The following is a 19362-nucleotide window of genomic DNA, read 5'->3' as shown; positions in this document are numbered from 1 at the left end:
CTCTGCATAGATTTTTGCCTTTAAAAATGTTTTGCCATTGTTAACTTTTGCCAGAGTGGAATATTTCCAGCTCCTATTTATGAGCCCTCCCCAAACAATGAAGAAATTCTCAAATGGAGTGTTTCAAAAATTAAAAAAAAACAAGGAAACTGTCTCCACTGTTAGGGATGAAGTGGGATTAGAGAGAGTGCAGAATTGCAACTACAAGCAAAAATAGTGTGTGGTGTAGAACGTGACTATTTCAAGAGCCAAGACTTTCCTGAACATAGCCAGAGAATGAGTTTAAGATGTTAAGTCATAATATTGAGGGTCCTGTTGCTGGCAAGGAAAATCCCTTAAAGAAAGGCAATTGAATATACTTGTTCAATTTTACTTTCCAATTTATGTCTCATTTATTCCCCCCCCCCCCCATGCTAGTACAGTGATACCTCGTCTTACGAACCCCTCGTCATACAAACTTTTTGAGATACAAGCCCGGGGTTTAAGATTTTTTTGCCTCTTCTTCTGAACTATTTTCACCTTACGAACCCGCCGCCACCACTGGGATGCCCCGCCTCCGGACTTCCGTTGCCAGCCGAAGCGCTCAATTTCGTGCTGGTGGGATTCCCCTCAGGCTCCACTCCATGGGAAACCCCACCTCTGGATTTTGTGATGCTGCAGGGGAATCCCAGCAGGGGAATCCCACCAGTGCGAAAACAGGCGCTTTGGCTGGCAACGGAAGTCCGGAGGTGGGGTTTCTCAGCGAGGGAAGCTTCATCGAAATCGCAGCATCGCAAATCTGGTCTGAGCATTAATATTCAGATCTACTTCTTCAGTACAATTCAGTACAATTGTTATTGTTATTGTTATTTATTAGACTTGTATGCTGCCCTTCTCCAGAGACTCGGGGCGTCTCACAGGGTGCAATATAAAACAATGTGTACACAAATCTAATCAATTAAAAGTAAAGGCTAAGATCCCACTATATTAAAAACAGTCAACAAACTCAATCACAACTACACATCACATTTGGTTGCCGGGGAGGGGCTGATCTAATTGCCCCATACCTCACGACATAAGTGAGTCTTAAGACTCTCGCGAAAGGCGAGGAGAGTAGTGGCAGTGCGAATCTCTGAAAGGAGCTGATTCCAGAGGGCCAGGGCTGCCACAGAGAAGGCTCTTCCCCTAGGCCCCACCAGACGACATTGTCTAGTCGACGGGACCTGGAGAAGGCCAACTCTGTGGGACAGGCCACCGGGATTTATGCGGCAGAAGGTGGCCCCCCAATGGAGGACACGGGTCACAACAGAAACGGATTAAAGCCTTTATAGCAAAATGAAAGGGACATTTATTATCGGACCTTATTATCAACAGTCCTAAGTGCTGTTGGGTCAGATGAGGTGGCTGAGGCTTCCCAAGGCAGTGGCAGTTTTGTGCAGTACTACAGCACTCTCCCAATTTAGGTGTAGCCTGTGCTTCCAGAGCCTCCCACATCCTCCCGTGGTACCTCCACACTCCTTCTTTGTGGCTGCCTCTGTTAACAACCTGTGGTCCTCAATTAATGATGGCAAGCAGGAGTGCCAGGTATGAGGCTGCTAACTGCAGTCATATGACATTTCACTTAGTGACCAAAATTCCAGTTTCAGTTGTGGTTGTAAGTTGAGGACTACTTGTAACTAGCAATTTGGATGCAGACTGTCCTATCTACAGTTGGGCAAAATAAGCATGTGCGTTTGGGAGATAACTTTGGCATGGACATGCCTAAAGTAATAATAATATTGAAATAAAAATAATAATAAAACAAGGAAGGTGAAGGAAATACTGGAAATAATATAGTAGTAAATAATAGCCATAGCCAAGAAGATTGGCAGATACCAGGTTTAAACAGCAAATTACAGGGTAGACTAATTTTAATTCAATCAAAAATGTTTCTATCAATCCATCAATGGGGAGGCTGCAGTAAATCAATCAACGCTTGATAAAGAAGAAACAGTGCCTTTCTGGGCACAGATATGGGACAACCTAAAGAAATACAACAGGAACGCAGTTTGGTTAAAAGAGATAGGTAAGTAAAAAAAGAAACTGAAATGAAAGAACTTATAATAACAATAGAAATGCTTGGACCAAAGGCAAGAAATATTAGGAACTGATCATCATCAGGTGAAGATGAACTGCTGGGTTTTGGCTGAAACATCTGGCTGGTCTACACCCACTCATTGTGAAGCATTTAATAACATACTGCAAGGAGGTAAAATTGAAGAGTGGTTTAACATCTGATAAAGAAAAATCCAGCAAAGAGCACCCGGGCAACTGCAGACCAATTGACCTGTTCACCAACAACTTTTAAATTGCTAACTGGTGTGGTAGCTGATGCAGTTCTGCAGCATTTATTTGAAAACAATCTCTTTCCAACTGAGCAAAACGGAAACAGCCGAAAGAGCCAAGGAACAAATGATCAGCTTCTAACTAGCTGCACGAATCCCAGCGACCGATCAGGTCCCACAGAGTGGGCCTTCTCCGGGTCCCGTCAACTAAACAATGTCGTTTGTCGGGACCCAGGGGAAGAGCCTTCTCTGTGGTGGCCCCGTCCCTTTGGAACCAACTCCCCCCAGAGATTAGAATTGCCCCCACCCTCCTTGCCTTTCGCAAGCTTCTTAAAACCCACCTCTGCCGTCAGGCATGGGGGAACTGAGATATTCTTTCCCCCCAGGCCTTACAATTTACGCATGGTATGTTTGTATGTATGTTTGGTTTTATAATAAGGTTTTTTTTAGTTGTTTAGTATTGGATTGTTACATGCTATTTTTTTGTCACTGTTGTTAGCCGCCCCGAGTCTGCGGAGAGGGGCGACATACAAATCCAATCAATCAATCAATCAATCAATCAATCAATCAATAAGATGATTTTGGAAAACTGCAAGGAAAGGGAAGACCAACTTGAATGTAACATGGATTGACTACAAGAAGGCATTCAACTGGATAATCAAGTGCCTAGAAATAACTGGAGTCAGTTGAAACATCACAAGATTTGTGCAATGGAAGACTCAGGTGCTGGCCAATGATGATAAACAGAGAGGTTAATATCAAGACAGGAATCTTTCAAGGAGATTCACTATCACCACTACTTTTATCAACAATATTGAATAACTCAGGCCATGGTTATCAAATACCAACTGCTACGTCAGGGGTAGGCAAAGCTGGCTCTTCTATGACTTGTGGACTCCAACTCCCAGAATCCCTTGAAGCAATCATGCTTGCTCAGGAATTCTGGGAGTTGAAGTCCACATGTCATACGAGAGTCAACTTTGCCTACCCCTGTGCTAAGTTATCGCACTTCCTTTACATGGATGATCTGAAGCCGTATGGAAAAACACCATCTGAAAAAGAATCAAGATGTTGCAATGGACTCTGGATTGAACAAATGTGCCATGCTCACCACTGAACAGGGGGAAACACTGGAAACTGAAGGAATTAAGATGCCCTATGGAAATAAAATAAAAATACGGATAGTCACTACTAATACCTGAGCATCTAGCTATGCAGCCAAGCAAGTAGGATGCTTGGCTGCATAGCTAGAGGTATAACAAGCAGGAAGAGGGAGATTATGATCCCGCTATATAGAGCGCTGGTGAGACCACATTTGGAGTACTGTGTTCAGTTCTGGAGACCTCACCTACAAACAGATATTGACAAAATTGAACGGGTCCAAAGACGGGCTACAAGAATGGTGGAAGGTCTTAAGCATAAAACGTATCAGGCAAGACTTCATGAACTCAATCTGTATAGTCTGGAGGACAGAAGGAAAAGGGGGGACATGATCGAAACATTTAAATGTGTTAAAGGGTTAAATAAGGTCCAGGAGGAAGTGTTTTTAATAGGAAAGTGAACACAAGAACAAGGGGACACAATCTGAAGTTAGTTGGGGGAAAGATCAAAAGCAACATGAGAAAATATTATTTTACTGAAAGAGTAGTAGATCCTTGGAACAAACTTCCAGCAGACGTGGTAGATAAATCCACTGTAACTGAATTTAAACATGCCTGGGATAAACATATATACATCCTAAGATAAAATACAGAAAATAGTATAAGGGCAGACTAGATGGACCAGGAGGTCTTTTTCTGCCGTCAGACTTCTATGTTTCTATGTTTCTATCCTACAAGCTGACAACAGAAGTCAAGAAAAAAGGCAGAAGGGAATACATCAAGTGAGAGAAGAACAGTCTAAACGTGGCATACTTGACCATCAAGGCAATTAACACCTGGGCAATTCTAGTCATTAGATACACAGCAATGATATGGCTTGGACTCAAGCAGAACTAAAACTCCATTACAGGAAGACCAGAATAATAATGACAATAAATCATGCCTTTCACTCTCACAGTAATGCTGACAGACTCTACTTGCCAAGGAAAATAGGTGGGCAAGGAATGTTGCAAGTACATTGGACAAAAAAGGGCATTGGTAGAGTAGCTGAAGGACAGTGGAGCCGATGCACAGAAGCTAGTACAGTGTTCCCTCGATTTTCGCGGGTTCAAACTTCGTGAATAGCCTATACCACGTTTTTTAAAAAAATATTAATTAAAAAATACTTTGCGGTTTTTTTCCTATACCATAGTTTTCCCACCCGATGATGTCATATGTCATCACCAAACTAATAATTTTTGCAAATAAATAACAAAAAAAATAATTATTGTTAATAAATAATTATGTTCATAAATATCAAGATCACTAAGTGTCTTATTCAATGGTGAGTACCAGTAATAATGGTGAGTAAATGGTTGTTAAGGGAATGGGAAATGGTAATTTGGAGGTTTAAAGTGTTAAGGGATGGCTTGTGATACTGTCCATAGCCAAAAATGGTGTATTTACTTCCGCATCTCTACTTCGCGGAAATTCAACTTTCGTGGGCGGTCTTGGAACGCATCCCCCGCAGAAATCGAGGGAACACTGTATTATACCAGGAAGGCTGACTGAGTACCAAGAGAGGCTAAAGTTGCCTACAAGAAAAAACAAATGAAGAATAGAAAAGAGACCTCGGAAGATGAAGCATTATATGCCCAATACTTTAAAAAATAGCAGCAAATAATAACAAGACCTGGCAATGGCTAAGAGCGGGAAAGTTGAACAGACTAATTCTGGTTGCATAAGATCAAGGCTTAAAAACAAATAGATACAAAGTCAAAATTAAGAAGACAATAACAAAGAGGAAGTGCCATCTTGGAAAGAAGTTGAAGAAATAGTGGAATGCCTGATTGAACTGCTGCAAGAAGATCTCACAGTCTGATTACAAACGACAGCATGACCAAGTAGCAACAATGGTGTACTGGAAGATGTACAAGAAATAGCCTTTGCCTGCAAGTAAGAAATGGTAGGAAAATCCTAGAAATAGAGAAAGTCCTAAAAAATGAATAAGGTAAAGTCATCTGGAACTTTAGAATTTGAATAGCCATATTACACCACAGACTTAATAATTATCAATAAGAAAGTTTAGATAGTGGACGCAGCAATAGCTGGAAACAGCAGAAAATAAAGAGGAAAAATGGGAGAGGTATACAAAATGTAAGGACTTGCAAATAGAAGTAGAATGATTGTGGCAAAAAAAAAAGTGCTGTTACCAATAGTAACAAGGCATTGAAAAAACACCAATTAGGTGGATATTAAGTTTGTATATTTATTTATTTATTTATTAGATTTGTATGTATGCCGCCCCTCTCCGCAGACTCGGGGCGGCTAACAAAAGTAAAAAGACAACGTAAACAAATCTAATATTAAAAAATTCTAAAAACCCCAATTTAAGAGATCAGTCATACATACAGTCATACCATACATAAATTTTATAAGCCTAGGGGAAGGGGATATTTCAATTCCCCCATGCCTGATGACAGAGGTGGGTTTTTAAGAGCTTACGAAAGGCAAGGGGGCAACTCTGATATCTGGGGGGAGTTGGTTCCATAGGGTTGGGGCCGCCACAGAGAAAGCTCTTCCCCTGGGTCCCGCCAAATGACATTGTATATGAAATATATGTATATATTTCATGCTGGCTTTTTAAAATCATTTAATAAAGATTGTTTATATAAAAAGAAAGAAAAATAAACATCTATTGCAAAAGAGAGCTTTACTTAGAACAACTTACATCCTGCAACAATATCTTTAATTGCATCAAATGTCAACATCAACATGGGAAGGATTCGACTTCTGGTTCCTCCTTGGTGAGATCAGAAGCCAAGACTGTGGCTGGCTCCAAACACTTCACGCCTGAGGGTCCGAATTCGGACTTAAGCTGCCCCTCCACCCCCACAGAGGGAGTGAAGGGGGAAAGCCAGAAGGGTAGACAACCATTAGGTAGGGGATTGATGGCTTGGGAGAGATGCAGGTCCCCTCCCCGAGCCATCAAGCCTCTACCTGATGGTGCTGTTGCAGCAAATATGGCTGCCATAACACTGAAGGAGGACCAGAATCAACAAGATTAAGTAGGAGGAAAAATGAGTGATTTGTGACTTGGGGGGGAAAAAATACTGTATGCATTTGAAAACATCTCCCCCCCCCAAAAAAAATAAAATACAAGGGGGAGAAATAAGGAAGCTAAGGATTAGCAGTGGGTGAAGCATGCTAAAAGTATGGATGTAAGAAACTCAGTAAGCAAGTGCTCACGATATTAGATGTTGAAAGATCAAAAACAAAGAAAATTTATTGGAGGGGGAGAAACATGGGAAGTATTCAGGAGTGGATACCGGTTTTCTTTGCTGCCGGTTCACTCAGAGACACGCTATGGGGACATGCGCAGTACTTTAAAAAAGCTAAAAACAAGATGGTGGCGCCTACGGCACTGCCGGGAAAACTGGCTTGGGGACAAGGCAGGCCTGGATCGCTGCCAGTTCTAGCGACCCAAGCCGCCAAATTACTATTGGTTCTATAGGACCAGGAGGGACCCATCTCTGGAAGGAGTCAATAGGTGGATAAAAATGCCAAATCCGTGTTCAAACTGGATCAGAGAGGGAACATGGTGGCTCAGCGGCTAAGACACTGAGCTTGTCAATCAAAAAGGTCAGCAGTTCGGTGGTTCGAATCCCTAGTGCCACATAAGGAGTGAGCTCCTGTTACTTGTCTCAACTTTTGCCTACCTAGCAGTTTGAAAACATGTAAAAATGCAAGTAGAAAAATAAGGACCACCTTTGGTGGGAAGGTAACAGCGTTCTGCCCCCTAGAGTCGGGAAAGACTACCATGTATGTTTGAGAGGAACCTTTACCTTTTACCTTACCAGATTAAATTGGACCAGAACAAACCTTTGGAAAAAGACACCCTTTAGGAAGGTTTTAAAATTGCCAACCATCACCTTGAACTGCATTTGAAAAGACACTGGCAGCCAAAACAAACCAAAACATGACTGTGCAATGAACCATTTAAAAAAAGAAAGAAAAAGAGAAAAGAAACCATGAAGAAAAAAAGGGAAATGAATGGGAACATTCGTGGTCAAGTGGGTTTTTAAGTTTCCAACTTAGAATTCTTGCTGAAGAAGTAGAATCTATAAACATAAGAACAAAATAAAAACTTTAATAAATTAAATTAGACAGCGGTTTAAACATTAGACAGTCCTCTGCCATATTCATGCTGCAGACCTTGTAATAAAAATATAATGGGTTTGTTTTGATTACACTTCCAGTATACTTTTGAACCCTACTGTCAATAGGATCTGTTGACCTAGTATAGAGTTCCAAGAAGTTATCTTATTTGCCTGAAAAAAATCAAGGGTTTTCCCCCAGCTTTTGCCTGGGAGGAAATTGTCAGGTTTAACTCAAGAATGATGTAAAACAATCCAGCCAAAGTTCAGTTCCTTATTTACTCATACCACATAGACAGAATCTTGCCAGAGTAAACTCTAGCCCAAAGGATATACTGTATTTTGGGAGATTCTAGAGAGTGGCTATCCCAAATCCCTTCCTCTTCCCCCTGATCCAGATCCGGACTGTTTTGGCTCTTGTCTTGTCCCCTTCTTAGAATCCACTTCCTCCTTCCTGAGAATCTATAGTCTATTATGGAGATTTTGCATTTGCTGAGCAAATCCTTGTGCAAATAATAAACAAAAGAATTAAACTGTCAACAACTGCAAGCAGGGTTGCTTAAGAGTTGAATGTAGTGCCTTTAATATATCATCCTGGAGTTGATCCCTTCCTTGGAAGTGATCTCTTACTTGCAAAATGTAACTCATTTTGAAAGAACAGACTAGGGTTTCAATCTCTCTTTTCCTCCCCATTCAATTACATATCCCCCTTAACCTCCTCTTATTCAGTTTTCATCCCATTTTTCTATTTCCTTCTCCTCTCAGTGCAGGTACAGCTCCCCCTCACCACAATGTCTTCTTGACAATGACATACAATGCTCAAAAAAATAAAGGGAACACCTAAAAAACAGAATATAACTTCAAGTAAATCAAACTTCTACAAAATAAAACTATCCACTGAGGAAGCAACACTGATTGACAGTCAATGGCATGCTTTTTGTGCAAATGGAATAGTTGTGCAAATTAAATATTCAATGAGAATATTTCATTCATTCAGATCTAGGGTGTGTTGTTTGATTGTTCCCTTTATTTTTTTTGAGCAGTATAGTATTAGTTATCCAGCAATATTATTGGGTTTGTTTCGGTTGCCAGTGTCTTTTCAAATGCAGTTCAAGGTGATGGTTGGCAATTTTAAAGCCTTCCTAAGGGGTGTCTTTTTTCAAAGGTTTGTTCTGGTCCAATTTAATCTGGTAAGGTAAAAGGTAAAGGTTCCTCTCAAACATACATGGTAGTCTTTCCCGACTCTAGGGGGCAGTGCTCATCTCTGTTTCAAAGATGAAAAGCCAGTGCTGTCCAAAGACGTTTCCATGATCATGTGGCCGACATGACTAAATGCCGAAGGCACACAAAACGTTGTTACCTTCCCACCAAAGGTGGTCCCTATTTTTTTACTTGCATTTTTACATGTTTTCGAACTGCTAGGTAGGTACCCTAACCCTACCTCATTCTGTGGTTTCTACTCCTAACCCCAAAACCTTTAACCTTAGACTATCTACAATCGACCTCTCCCCCTTTCTAAGAGGTCTGTAAGGTGGGTGCGTAAGTGCACCACTGTGCCTACCGTCCCTGTCCTATTGTCTTATTTTGTTACTTTTTATCATTACTTATCTAATGTTTTATTTGTACAAATTACCACTCTATAATTGTTTAAATAAATAGATAGATAGATAGATAGATAGATAGATAGATAGATAGATAGATAGATAGATAAATAAATAAATAAAGTGAGAGACTCCTACCTATTCTGAAAGACAGATGGGAGTGAAGATTAACAGAAAGGTTAGACATCAGGTAAGGCATACATTTAATAAATAATATTTCCCATAAATCGGACTGAAAGTTCCAAGCTACAATCCTATACTCATTCAGAGATATTATTAAACACAAACACTTGTAGCAGCCAGGGTTTTTGTAAAGGAATACTGATCCATTAAGGGAAACTTTTAAAAAGCAACTAACCTCTCCTTTTGAATTAGAACAAAAGAAAAATAATTACACACAGTTACAAAGGAACAAGAGGCTCACTGCGACCCTAAAGTCAAGTGTAATGAAATAGACTTGCACTAAAATGGAAATTTACTGCTGAAGCATAAAAAAGCACCACAGAAGACACCTGAGGAAAAGGAAGAGGAATATTTGCTCAAGAGGTGTAAAAATAGCAACAAAGACAATTGGTCATAATTGAAAAAATAATGAAAAGGACAGTTGGTGGTAAATGTTCATAAAGAATCCATAAAAGAGAAATTATGACAGAATTACACAAATGTATCCATGAATAGCCTCAATAATAACCCTGAAGATTAACTTTAAAGCACTAGGATGACTGCAGCTGAGAAGCAGAACAGATTTAAATTGTGCTTCTTGTTCTTTTTTTAAACAAAACAGAGACGGAAAGATTATTCAACTGTGATATTAAATAATGCACAGATGGTTCAGGGCACACTCACTGAATTCAAGTAGTAAGAAGACGACTACACATGTCTTTTGTCACTTACCCCAGCTAGAAAATGTCAGGATTTATAAGATGTCACAGATTGTGTATTTAAATCTCATCACCGGCTCAAGGTTGAGTCAGCCTTCCATCCTTCCGAGGTGGGTAAAATGAGGACCCAGATTGTGGGGGCAATATGCTGGCTCTGTTAAAAAGTGCTATTGCTAACATGTTGTAAGCTGCCCTGAGTCTAAGGAGAAGGGCGGCATAAAAATCGAATAAATAAAATAAATAAATAAACATATACAGGTAGTCCCCGACTTACGACGGGGATACGTTCCCACGGCCCGTCGTAAGCCGAGTTTGGTGTAAGTCGGAATATTCCAATTTACACGAATATTCCGACTTACATGATGGCGGTGGTGGCTTCTTCAAAGAACCAACAGCCAGCGAAGCCTCCTGCTGAATGTTCAGGCAAGGGGATCTCTGCGGTGGGCGGCCTCGGAAGCTACAGCAACGCAGCACCGAGAAGGACCAACCCTTGAAGCCGATCCTTCTCAGCGCTGCGTTGCTGTAGCCTTCGAGGCAGCCCACCACGGAGATCCCCTAGCCTGAACGGAGGCGGCGGCAGCAGCGGTGGCTTCGAAATTGTCCCCAGGTCATCGTAACGACGAAACGTCGTACGTCGGGGACAACGTAACCCAGGGACTTCTCAATTTACAACCTTTCAACATCACTGATAACGTGAGTTATTTCTGTATTTCACACTTATAATGTTGCAGCCTTCCCCATGGTCATGTGATCAAAATTTAGACACTTAGCAACTGACTCATATTTATGATGGTTGCAGCGCGCGCCCCCCCCCATGATGATGTCACCTTTTTGACCTTCTGATAAGCAAAGTCAATAGGGAATTCAGGTTCACTTAACAGCTGTTACTGATTTAACAGCTGCAGTAATTCACCTAACAACTGTGGCAAATAAGATAATAAAGTGGGGTGAAATTCACTAATAAGTGTCTCACTTAGCAACATAAACTTGGGGTTCAATTGTGGTCGTTAAGTCGAGGACTACCTGTATCTAGAGCAGTGTTTCCCAACCTTGGCAACTTGAAGATATCTGGACTTCAACTCCCAGAATTCCCCAGCGAGCATTCGCTGGCTGGGGAATTCTGGGAGTTGAAGTCCAAATATCTTCAAGTTGCCAAGGTTGGGAAACACTGATCTAGAGGCCTCCTTCTTCTAACAAGACACCCTCCAGAGTCCAGATAGTTAAACTAGTCTACACAATGCAGGGAAGACCATGCACCTTTAGACACCAGCTGGAAAGGCTTTAAATTGTATTTACTTACTTAAATTGTATTTACTTAGCTAGAACCTAGCTAGAAATAATTGATGCAGCAAGTACAGTCAGTACAACAAGATCAATATACGTCATATACCTTTGAATGATTTAACACACGCTTACTGGAGTGAGGAAAGTAATTGGCAGAGTGAGAGTAGTGTAGGAAAGAGTCCCTGAAATAATACAACTTATAGGTGGAGGGGACTTGTAAAATAAAGTTTTTTGCAGATGGAGGAACAATGAGAAAGGAACCATTTTTAATTCTGCTTCACATTGTCAGGTTTTTTTTTTTAATCTGCAAGTGGAAATAAATAGCTAGGAATGTAATCCTCTCCCCATACTGCGTCTCTGCAGAGGGGGGGGGGAGAGATATAAATGTAAATGTAACTTTACATTTAAATTCAATAATTCTGTCTTCATCTTTTCTTTGGGAAGAAAAATAAATTATTTATTTATTTATTTACTTATTTATTTATTTACATTTTTTTAATGCCGCTCTTCTCCTTACACTCAGGGCGGCTTACAACATGTTAGCAATAGCACTTTTTAACAGAGCCAGCATATTGCCCCCCAATCTGGGTGCTCATTACTCGAAAGAAAAACCTATTTTAGGTTTGCATCACAATATTACACAGCAAAAAGATAGGGACTGGGAACTTGGGAATTCTCTGTTCCTATACCGACTGCAGGTCCCCTATCACAGTGTTTCCCAACTTTGACAACTTGAAGATATCTGGACTTCAACTCTCAGAATTCCCCAGGCAGCATTCGCTGGCTGGGGAATTCTGGGAGTTGAAGTCCAAATATCTTCAAGTTGCCAAGGTTGGGAAACACTGCCCTATCATTCAAGTGAGTCTGGTGAGTCACGCTTGGGAACCACGTTTGGGAACTACAGTACAATACAGCCAGGGAGGCACCTGGCTGGGAAAGGCTGCCTTACACAAACAGGGGAGGGAACACGCGATTGTCAATAAATAAATTAGAAAAGCAAACACGGAGGAAAAACTCCTATCCCGGAAGAGGCAGCAAATTCAGCTCAATGAGCCTGGAAAGCAGCGGCTGGTTTCGTTCACCGCCAGGGACTTAAATTTCGGGCATTGCTCTAACGCCAGTTGCGGGCAAGCCGCGAAGCCAGGACCTGCCCAAGAGGCATCTCTTGAGTTGGTGCGACCTGGAGTTGTCGTCCGTCGTCCCGTCCCCCCCCCCCCTCTCGTGCGCACACCTGCTCGGGAGCGGAGGGGAGTAGTAGCGATGGCAGGACTTACCCTTCACGTCGTTGGCCAAGCCTTTCCAAACGGGGGCGAACGCTTTGCAGTGGCCGCACCAAGAGGCGTAAAACTCCACCACCCAAGCGCCGGTGGAATTGAAGATGCGGCGCTCCAGCGTCTCGGCGTCCAGCTGCACCAGCGGGTCGTCGGGCGCGTAGAGGCCGAGGCTCGTCGTCCCGGGGATCTCCCGCACCAAGAAGAGCAAGACGGCGATGAGGCAAGCGGTCGGCATCAGAGGCCGCGATCCGGCTCCGGAGAGCATCGCGTTTCTTTGAGCCGCCCCTTGGGAAGGCAGCTCCGGCGAGAAATGCGCCCGATGCTCCGAGCCGGGCTGAGAAAAGTCACTCGGCCCTTCGCGCGGGTGGAGCCGGAGGCGGAGCGGGAGCGGCTTCCCTTCCAGAACCGAAAGGGGAGAGAAAACCGCCCCGCACGTGGGGCTCTTTGGTTGGCGTCAGGCGCCGCCCCCGTGCGGAAGGAACCAGGGGGCTCCGCCAAGCAGGGGGTGTGTGGAAGCCTCGCCTCCCCGGTACCTCAGCAAGAAGAACGACGGCGCTTATAGGACTTGGGTTCCGCTTAAGGCAGCCGCCCGGCCAGGATTTTCCAGCGGAGAGGAAAAAGAATGCGGAAGGATTGAGGTGCTTGGAGACGGCTCTAGGATAATTCTGAGGGGTCCTCAAACTTGGCAATTTTCAGGCTTGTGGACTTCAACTATCAGAATTCTCTAGCCGGAATAAGCTTAAAAGAGATTTCATGAAAAATAGAACTCTCGCTGATGCTATTGCTTGCCATTTAGAAACCAAGACCATGTTTTTATCAAAATACCAGCTTAGTTAGGAGGTCTCCAAACTTGGCAACTTGTGGACTTTTAACTCCCAGAATTCTCCATGTTGGAAAATTCTGTGCTGGCTGGAGAATTCTGGGAGTTGAAGTCTACAAGTCTGAAAGTTGCCAAGTTTGGAGACCCTTAAGCTGGTTGCACCAGCATGCCTGCCGTCCCTGTCCTAATGTTCCCTCTTATCCAGTGGTGGCCTACTGCCTGGAGGGTGGGGGGAATGCGGTGTGGTAGCGAAAATGGAGCTCCACCCCAGGGCACCCAATTTGCAGGTAAACATGTTGAAAGAAAATGCAGGGCATCCTGCAGAAACCACGCCCACAGTGTGGTAGTAAAAATTTTGGTAGCCTTTCACTGCTCTTATCAGTAGCCATCTCGTGTATGTTATATCTATATGATATATAATATAAGATTATTATATTAGATCTCATATCTATGTTTATTACCAATACGCACTTGACAAAATAAATACATAAAACAAACAAACAAATATTTTGGTAACTTGGTAAAAACATTGTCTTCACTTCTAAATTGCAAGCAATAGCATAAGCGAGAGCTCTATTTTTCATGAAATCTCTTTTAAGCTATGCTGGCTGGAGAATTCTGGGTGTTGAAGTCCCCAAGTCTTAAAGTTGCCAAGTTTAAGAACCCCCTGCCTGGGCCTAGACTGAGGCCCAAATGTGATGCCAAGGTGCTTATGAGTCAGTTAGGTTTTGCAACCGGCCAGCATTCCAAGGCCGACTTACTCTTTCGAGCGGGACCAACGTGACTTAAAGCCACTCTGATTCCTGGATTACAAAGAGCCAACACTGTAATTAAAGACTTTTCCCCTAAAGGCAGCAGCATTAGGCAGATAGATGGCTGAATAATTTAATTTTAAACTGTACGGGAACATTATTGGTTCAATGCATTGATCCTCTGCTGCATCCCTGCAATACTTTATTATTTTATTTTTTTTAATTTATTTTGTCAAAACATGTACAAGATAGCAAGTATTGGTATAAACATAAACAAAAGCAAATTAGGTACTGGTAATTTTGGACAATAGGAAAGTAATACAGGGACGGTAGGCACAATGGTGTGCTTATGCATACCCTTTACATGATCTTGGAAGTTTTACAATACATCTTACAATACATCTGAAGTCTTTCCGTTCTGAGAAAGGGGAAGGCCTTCTGAGGAAAGTGAGTGTGCCAAAACAAGTCTGAAGTATAGAAAAAGTATACATGCTTTTTTTTAAAAAAGTCATTAAATTATAATTTAGTCAGTGCTGGTGATGTCCACCATAATATATGCTTTCAGAAAGAAATTGCAAACATTAATAAAAGATTGGGTTGCCTACAGTTACTAAACTTGTACTACTGGTAGCTATGGCTTACTAATCTTTTTCTACTTGTACTATGGCTCAGAGCCAGACTATTTATGGGGCAGTCTCTTGCCAAATACCTCCCAAAGACCTATATGTGAACACAGAATTGGCCTCCTCCAGGTCCTATGGAAGCAATGCAGGTTGGCGGGACCACAGGGGAGGGCCTTCTCTGTTGCCGCCCCAGCTCTGCGGAATCAACTTCCCCCCCAATGTCTGTACTGCTCCCACCTTAATGGCTTTCCATAAGGCCACGAAGACCTGGCTCTGCCAGCAGGCCTGGGGGCCATGAATTAACAACTATCAGGGCCAAATTGTATGAATGCAACACTATATGTATGCTGGTTATTTAGTTTATTATGGGTTTTAATCTGGGTTTTATTGTTAGATTATATGTTTGACTTCTTTTTAATTCTTTTTTTGTATTTTATATTGTAAGCCACCCTAAGTCCTTTGTGATTGGACGGCATAGAAGTCTAAGTAAGTAAGTAAGTAAGTAACTAAGTAAGTAAGTAAGTAAGTGAGTAAATAAATAAATACTTTGTGAATATTAGGTAAGTTATTTACTACAAGACTGCATTGACAGGTTTGATTTGACAGGTTTTGGCGCTAGAAATGGAAAACTACAGTGGAGGATTACTAACCAGATCCTGCAGGGAATTGGCATTCGATGGAAGCAGTTTCAGGTGATGCCCTTACAAGGGGAAAAGGAAGAACTGAGTTTTATGTAGTGGAGCACATGTTTTTTACACACAGAAAGCCCTGGAAACTTTATACAAAAATCAAAATAGGCCAGGGAAGGATTGCTTTATAGGTCTCAGTGGAAACTATGTTGATTAAGTTAATGGCTCCATTCAGATCAAAGCAACTCCCTTCCTATGCCCAAGTATCAAGGAAATTAGATTTCAAGGCAAAGGAGTGCCTTATTTAAAGCTTTTTTTAAAAAAAAACTGACTTGAATAACATTTTATTCAATTATTTCCATTTTTTTCCATATTGAGGAATTACAAGAGTGGTTCTCAGCAAATTCAGTAGATAGCCAGTTTGGCATAGCTGTTAGGGCACCAGGCATCTCTAGAAGACCATGAGTTCTACTCACACTTAGGAACAAAGCCAGATGGATGACTTTGGGCCAACTACTCTCTCAGCCTTAAAAGAAGGAAATGACAAACTATTCCTGAAATCCTGCCAAGCAAATTGCAAGAATTGCAATACTTTTCAATAGGCTGCAGGTTTTGTTAACTGGTGCTAACAGTACATTTAAAAGATAATGGTTTCCGCCAGTGTTGTGTTAAAAGACTTTTCTGTAGTCATGTGGTCAGCATGACTATAGGCTGAGAGATAGAGAGTGCTGATACCTTCCTTTTGAAGTGGTACTTATTTATCTACTCACATTTGCATGCTTTCAAACTGCTAGGTTGACAAGAATTGGGACAGATAACAGCAGCAAACTTCATCATGCAGTGCTTGGATCTCAAACCCAGGCTATCAGCTTTCATTTTAGCCATAGACAAGCTCAGCATTTTTAACTGCTGAGTCATCATGCCTCCATTCACAGAATAAGTCTAATACAAACTAAAATAGCCCAAAAAGAGAAATGGAAAGAAAAAAAAGGAAAAGTGGGGGAAAAAGTAGCCCCAAAATAAAAAGTTACAAAGATATACAAAAACGTAATTTCTGATCTTTAAAGCAGTTCTAATTATACATTGACCCATCTCTTTAAAGTTATATCATGACTCTCTTCTTTCTGTATTATATCCGATGTAATCATCAATACCATAATTTTTGTATGATTTATTGATGTTGATCCTGATTGAGTAGAAGCCTTCTAGCACAAATTGTTACAAAACGTCAAGTAACACTTCTGAAAATAATGCTTAGGGGAAAAAGCTATCCAGTTATTACTATCCCAGGAGTGTTTAGCTGCATTATCAATTTTAAGTGATCATCACAACTGAAGAATGTTGTATTTAGATCTCCAAAGTTATATTTAAGATGATAATTCTTTTTCCCCCCAATCCAAATTATTATGATTAGGATCCCGCTATATAGAGAGCTGGTGAGACCACATTTGGAATACTGTGTTCAGTTCTGGAGACCTCACCTACAAAAAGATATTGACAAAGTTGAACTGGTCCAAAGACTGGCTACAAGAATGGTGGAAGGTCTTAAGCATAAAACGTATCAGGAAAGACTTAATGAACTCAATCTGTATAGTCTGGAGGACAAAAGGCAAAGGGGGGACATGATCAAAACATTTAAATATATTAAAGGGTTAAATAAGGTCCAGGAGGGAAGTGTTTTTAATAGGAAAGTGAACACAAGAACAAGGGGACACAATCTGAAGTTAGTTGGGGGAAAGATCAAAATCAACATGAGAAAATATATTTTTACTGAAAGAGTAGTAGATCCTTGGAACAAACTTCCGGCAGACGTGGTAGATAAATCCACAGTAACTGAATTTAAACATGCCTGCGATAAACATATATCCATCCTAAGATAAAATACAGAAAATAGTATAAGGGCAGACTAGATGGACCATGAGGTCTTTTTCTGCCGTCAGACTTCTATGTTTCTATGAATATAAAGTGTTTCATTTTGTGATTGGTTGGAAGCACCACCCTTTTTTCCCTGTTTAAAATTCCATGTCTGCATTGCTTCATCATGGACAATTAAGCTTGGGCTTATGCAATTAGAAACCAGAAGTACGTAGTAAGCAGGAAAACAATTACTAACTTTAATTGAATGTAACTGAATGAAATTGAGTTTCAGAAATTGAAATATTTTTCTTAGGAAATTATTAGACTTCTTCCCCAATCGCTCCCATAGGAATAGTACAGAGAATAAAGAGAACTTGTATCAGCTCTTTCAAATTCAATATGCACAATTTATGGAGGAATGTTAGTAACTGTACAATGAAGACTAGTAATTTAAAGAAGCAATTGGACGAAAAAATGCTTATTTCAAGTATAAATTGAGTATTTTCAAGTATTTAGTCAGCAATGAAATCTCAGCACAATGATTTTTATTTTGGCAAATACTGTAATTACTTAGCTGTAGCTTGAACATCTTTTTTTTTTTTTTACTGTATTCCTAAATATAAAAAGCCATATATCACTGGAACCAGATTCAGGGCAGCTCAGAATAAAATAGGTACAAAAATACAATGTATAAGAAATCTAAATTTAAAAATCAGATCTAAAACTCCAACACTCATCCCATGTACATTCCAATTGTTGGCCAGAGCTAGGCATAACTCAATGGCTCCAACCCTGACAGCAAAAATGAGTTTTTAGATTAGATTAGATTAGATTTATTGGATTTATATGCCGCCCCTCTCCGCAGACTCGGGGCGGCTCACAACAATGGTAAGAAACTACATAGTAACAAATCTAATGTTTAGAAATCTAAATTACAGTTTTAGATTAAAAAGTCCAAAAAAGAAACCCCAATATATAAAAAACAAGCACACAATCGAATCATACACAAAAACTACATGGGCAAGGGGGAAATGTTTCAATTCCCCCATGCCTGACGGCAGAGGTGGGTTTTAAGGAGTTTACGAAAGGCAAGGAGGGTGGGGGCAATTCTAATCTCTGGGGGGAGCTGGTTCCAGAGGGTTGGAGCCACCACAGAGAAGGCTCTTCCCCTGGGTCCAGCCAGACGACATTGTTTAGTCGACGGGACCTGGAGAAGGCCAGGAGGGTGAGGGTGGTACAAATCCCTGGAGGGAGTTGATTCCAGATTCCATTTGACGCCTGTAAAGCTGTTTTTAGTGATCATATGCTAAATAAGATTGCCAAAACTCTGTTCTCAAAGGTTATAGTTATGCTTTTCCTTAAGCACAATCATCTTGTGATATTAATATTGCAAAAATTCAAAATTATGTTTCAAATAGATAGATATAATTTTAATAGGAATAGTTCACCATTTCAATGAGAAAATGATTGAACATATGTGCACATACAAAGCTAAGAACAAATGTTGAGCTATTTCACATTTTGATAAGTTTTTAAAAACAAATCACCTGCTCTAGAAAAGTATTTTTGGTCTTAATATCGAACTTGCTACTGCAATGATAGGTACACACTATGGGGTTAATGCTGATTTGCAAATCATATACACAGGACTCAAGAAAAGCCACAGATACTTCTGTAAATGGCTGATGTGTTCTCCAATCACATCAACATCATATCCTGAACATTCTACTGTAGGACTCAGCAATCCAAAGACTCAGTCATTCCTTCCAATATCATCAACCAGCTTTTTGCAAGTCGGTGTCTCCTTCAATTCTCCTGCTCAGTCCAGCTGTTGGATGCATTGGCTGGGAATTTTATTTATTTATTGGATTTATTTATTGGATTTGTATGCCGCCCCCCTCTGCACACTCGGGGCGGCTAACAACAATGATAAAAACAGCATGTAGAAATCCAATTAATAAAACAACAAAAAACCTTTATAATAAAACCAAACGTACGCACAAACATACTATGCATAACTTGTAATGGCCTAGGGGGAAGGAATATCTTAACTCCCCCATGCCTGGCAGCATAAATGAGTCTTGAGTAGTTTACGAAAGACA

General features: G+C 41.0%; 1 protein-coding gene and 1 long non-coding RNA gene across 2 annotated transcripts in view; one reads left to right on the top strand and one right to left on the bottom strand.

Moving 5' to 3' along the window:
- The window catches only part of QSOX1 (quiescin sulfhydryl oxidase 1), an 81216-nt gene extending 68162 nt beyond the window's left edge, over positions 1-13054 (bottom strand). The window contains exon 1 of the mRNA XM_070746275.1: positions 12580-13054. Within this exon, the coding sequence (XP_070602376.1) occupies positions 12580-12844 (265 nt within the window). The 5' untranslated portion in view covers positions 12845-13054. The remainder of the gene's footprint in view (positions 1-12579) is intronic.
- An 89-nt stretch (positions 13055-13143) lies between these two features.
- LOC139164296 (uncharacterized) lies at positions 13144-15457 on the top strand. Its single transcript, XR_011558598.1, has 3 exons — positions 13144-13217; positions 15220-15260; positions 15381-15457. It is a non-coding gene; the product is annotated as an uncharacterized lncRNA (long non-coding RNA).
- The last annotated feature ends 3905 nt before the right edge of the window (positions 15458-19362 follow it).

This window comes from Erythrolamprus reginae, chromosome 3, assembly GCF_031021105.1.
Source record: "Erythrolamprus reginae isolate rEryReg1 chromosome 3, rEryReg1.hap1, whole genome shotgun sequence".
Taxonomy (NCBI): domain Eukaryota; kingdom Metazoa; phylum Chordata; class Lepidosauria; order Squamata; family Dipsadidae; genus Erythrolamprus; species Erythrolamprus reginae.
Note: the sequence above shows the minus strand (reverse complement) of the source record. Positions and strands in the feature narration are given on the sequence as shown.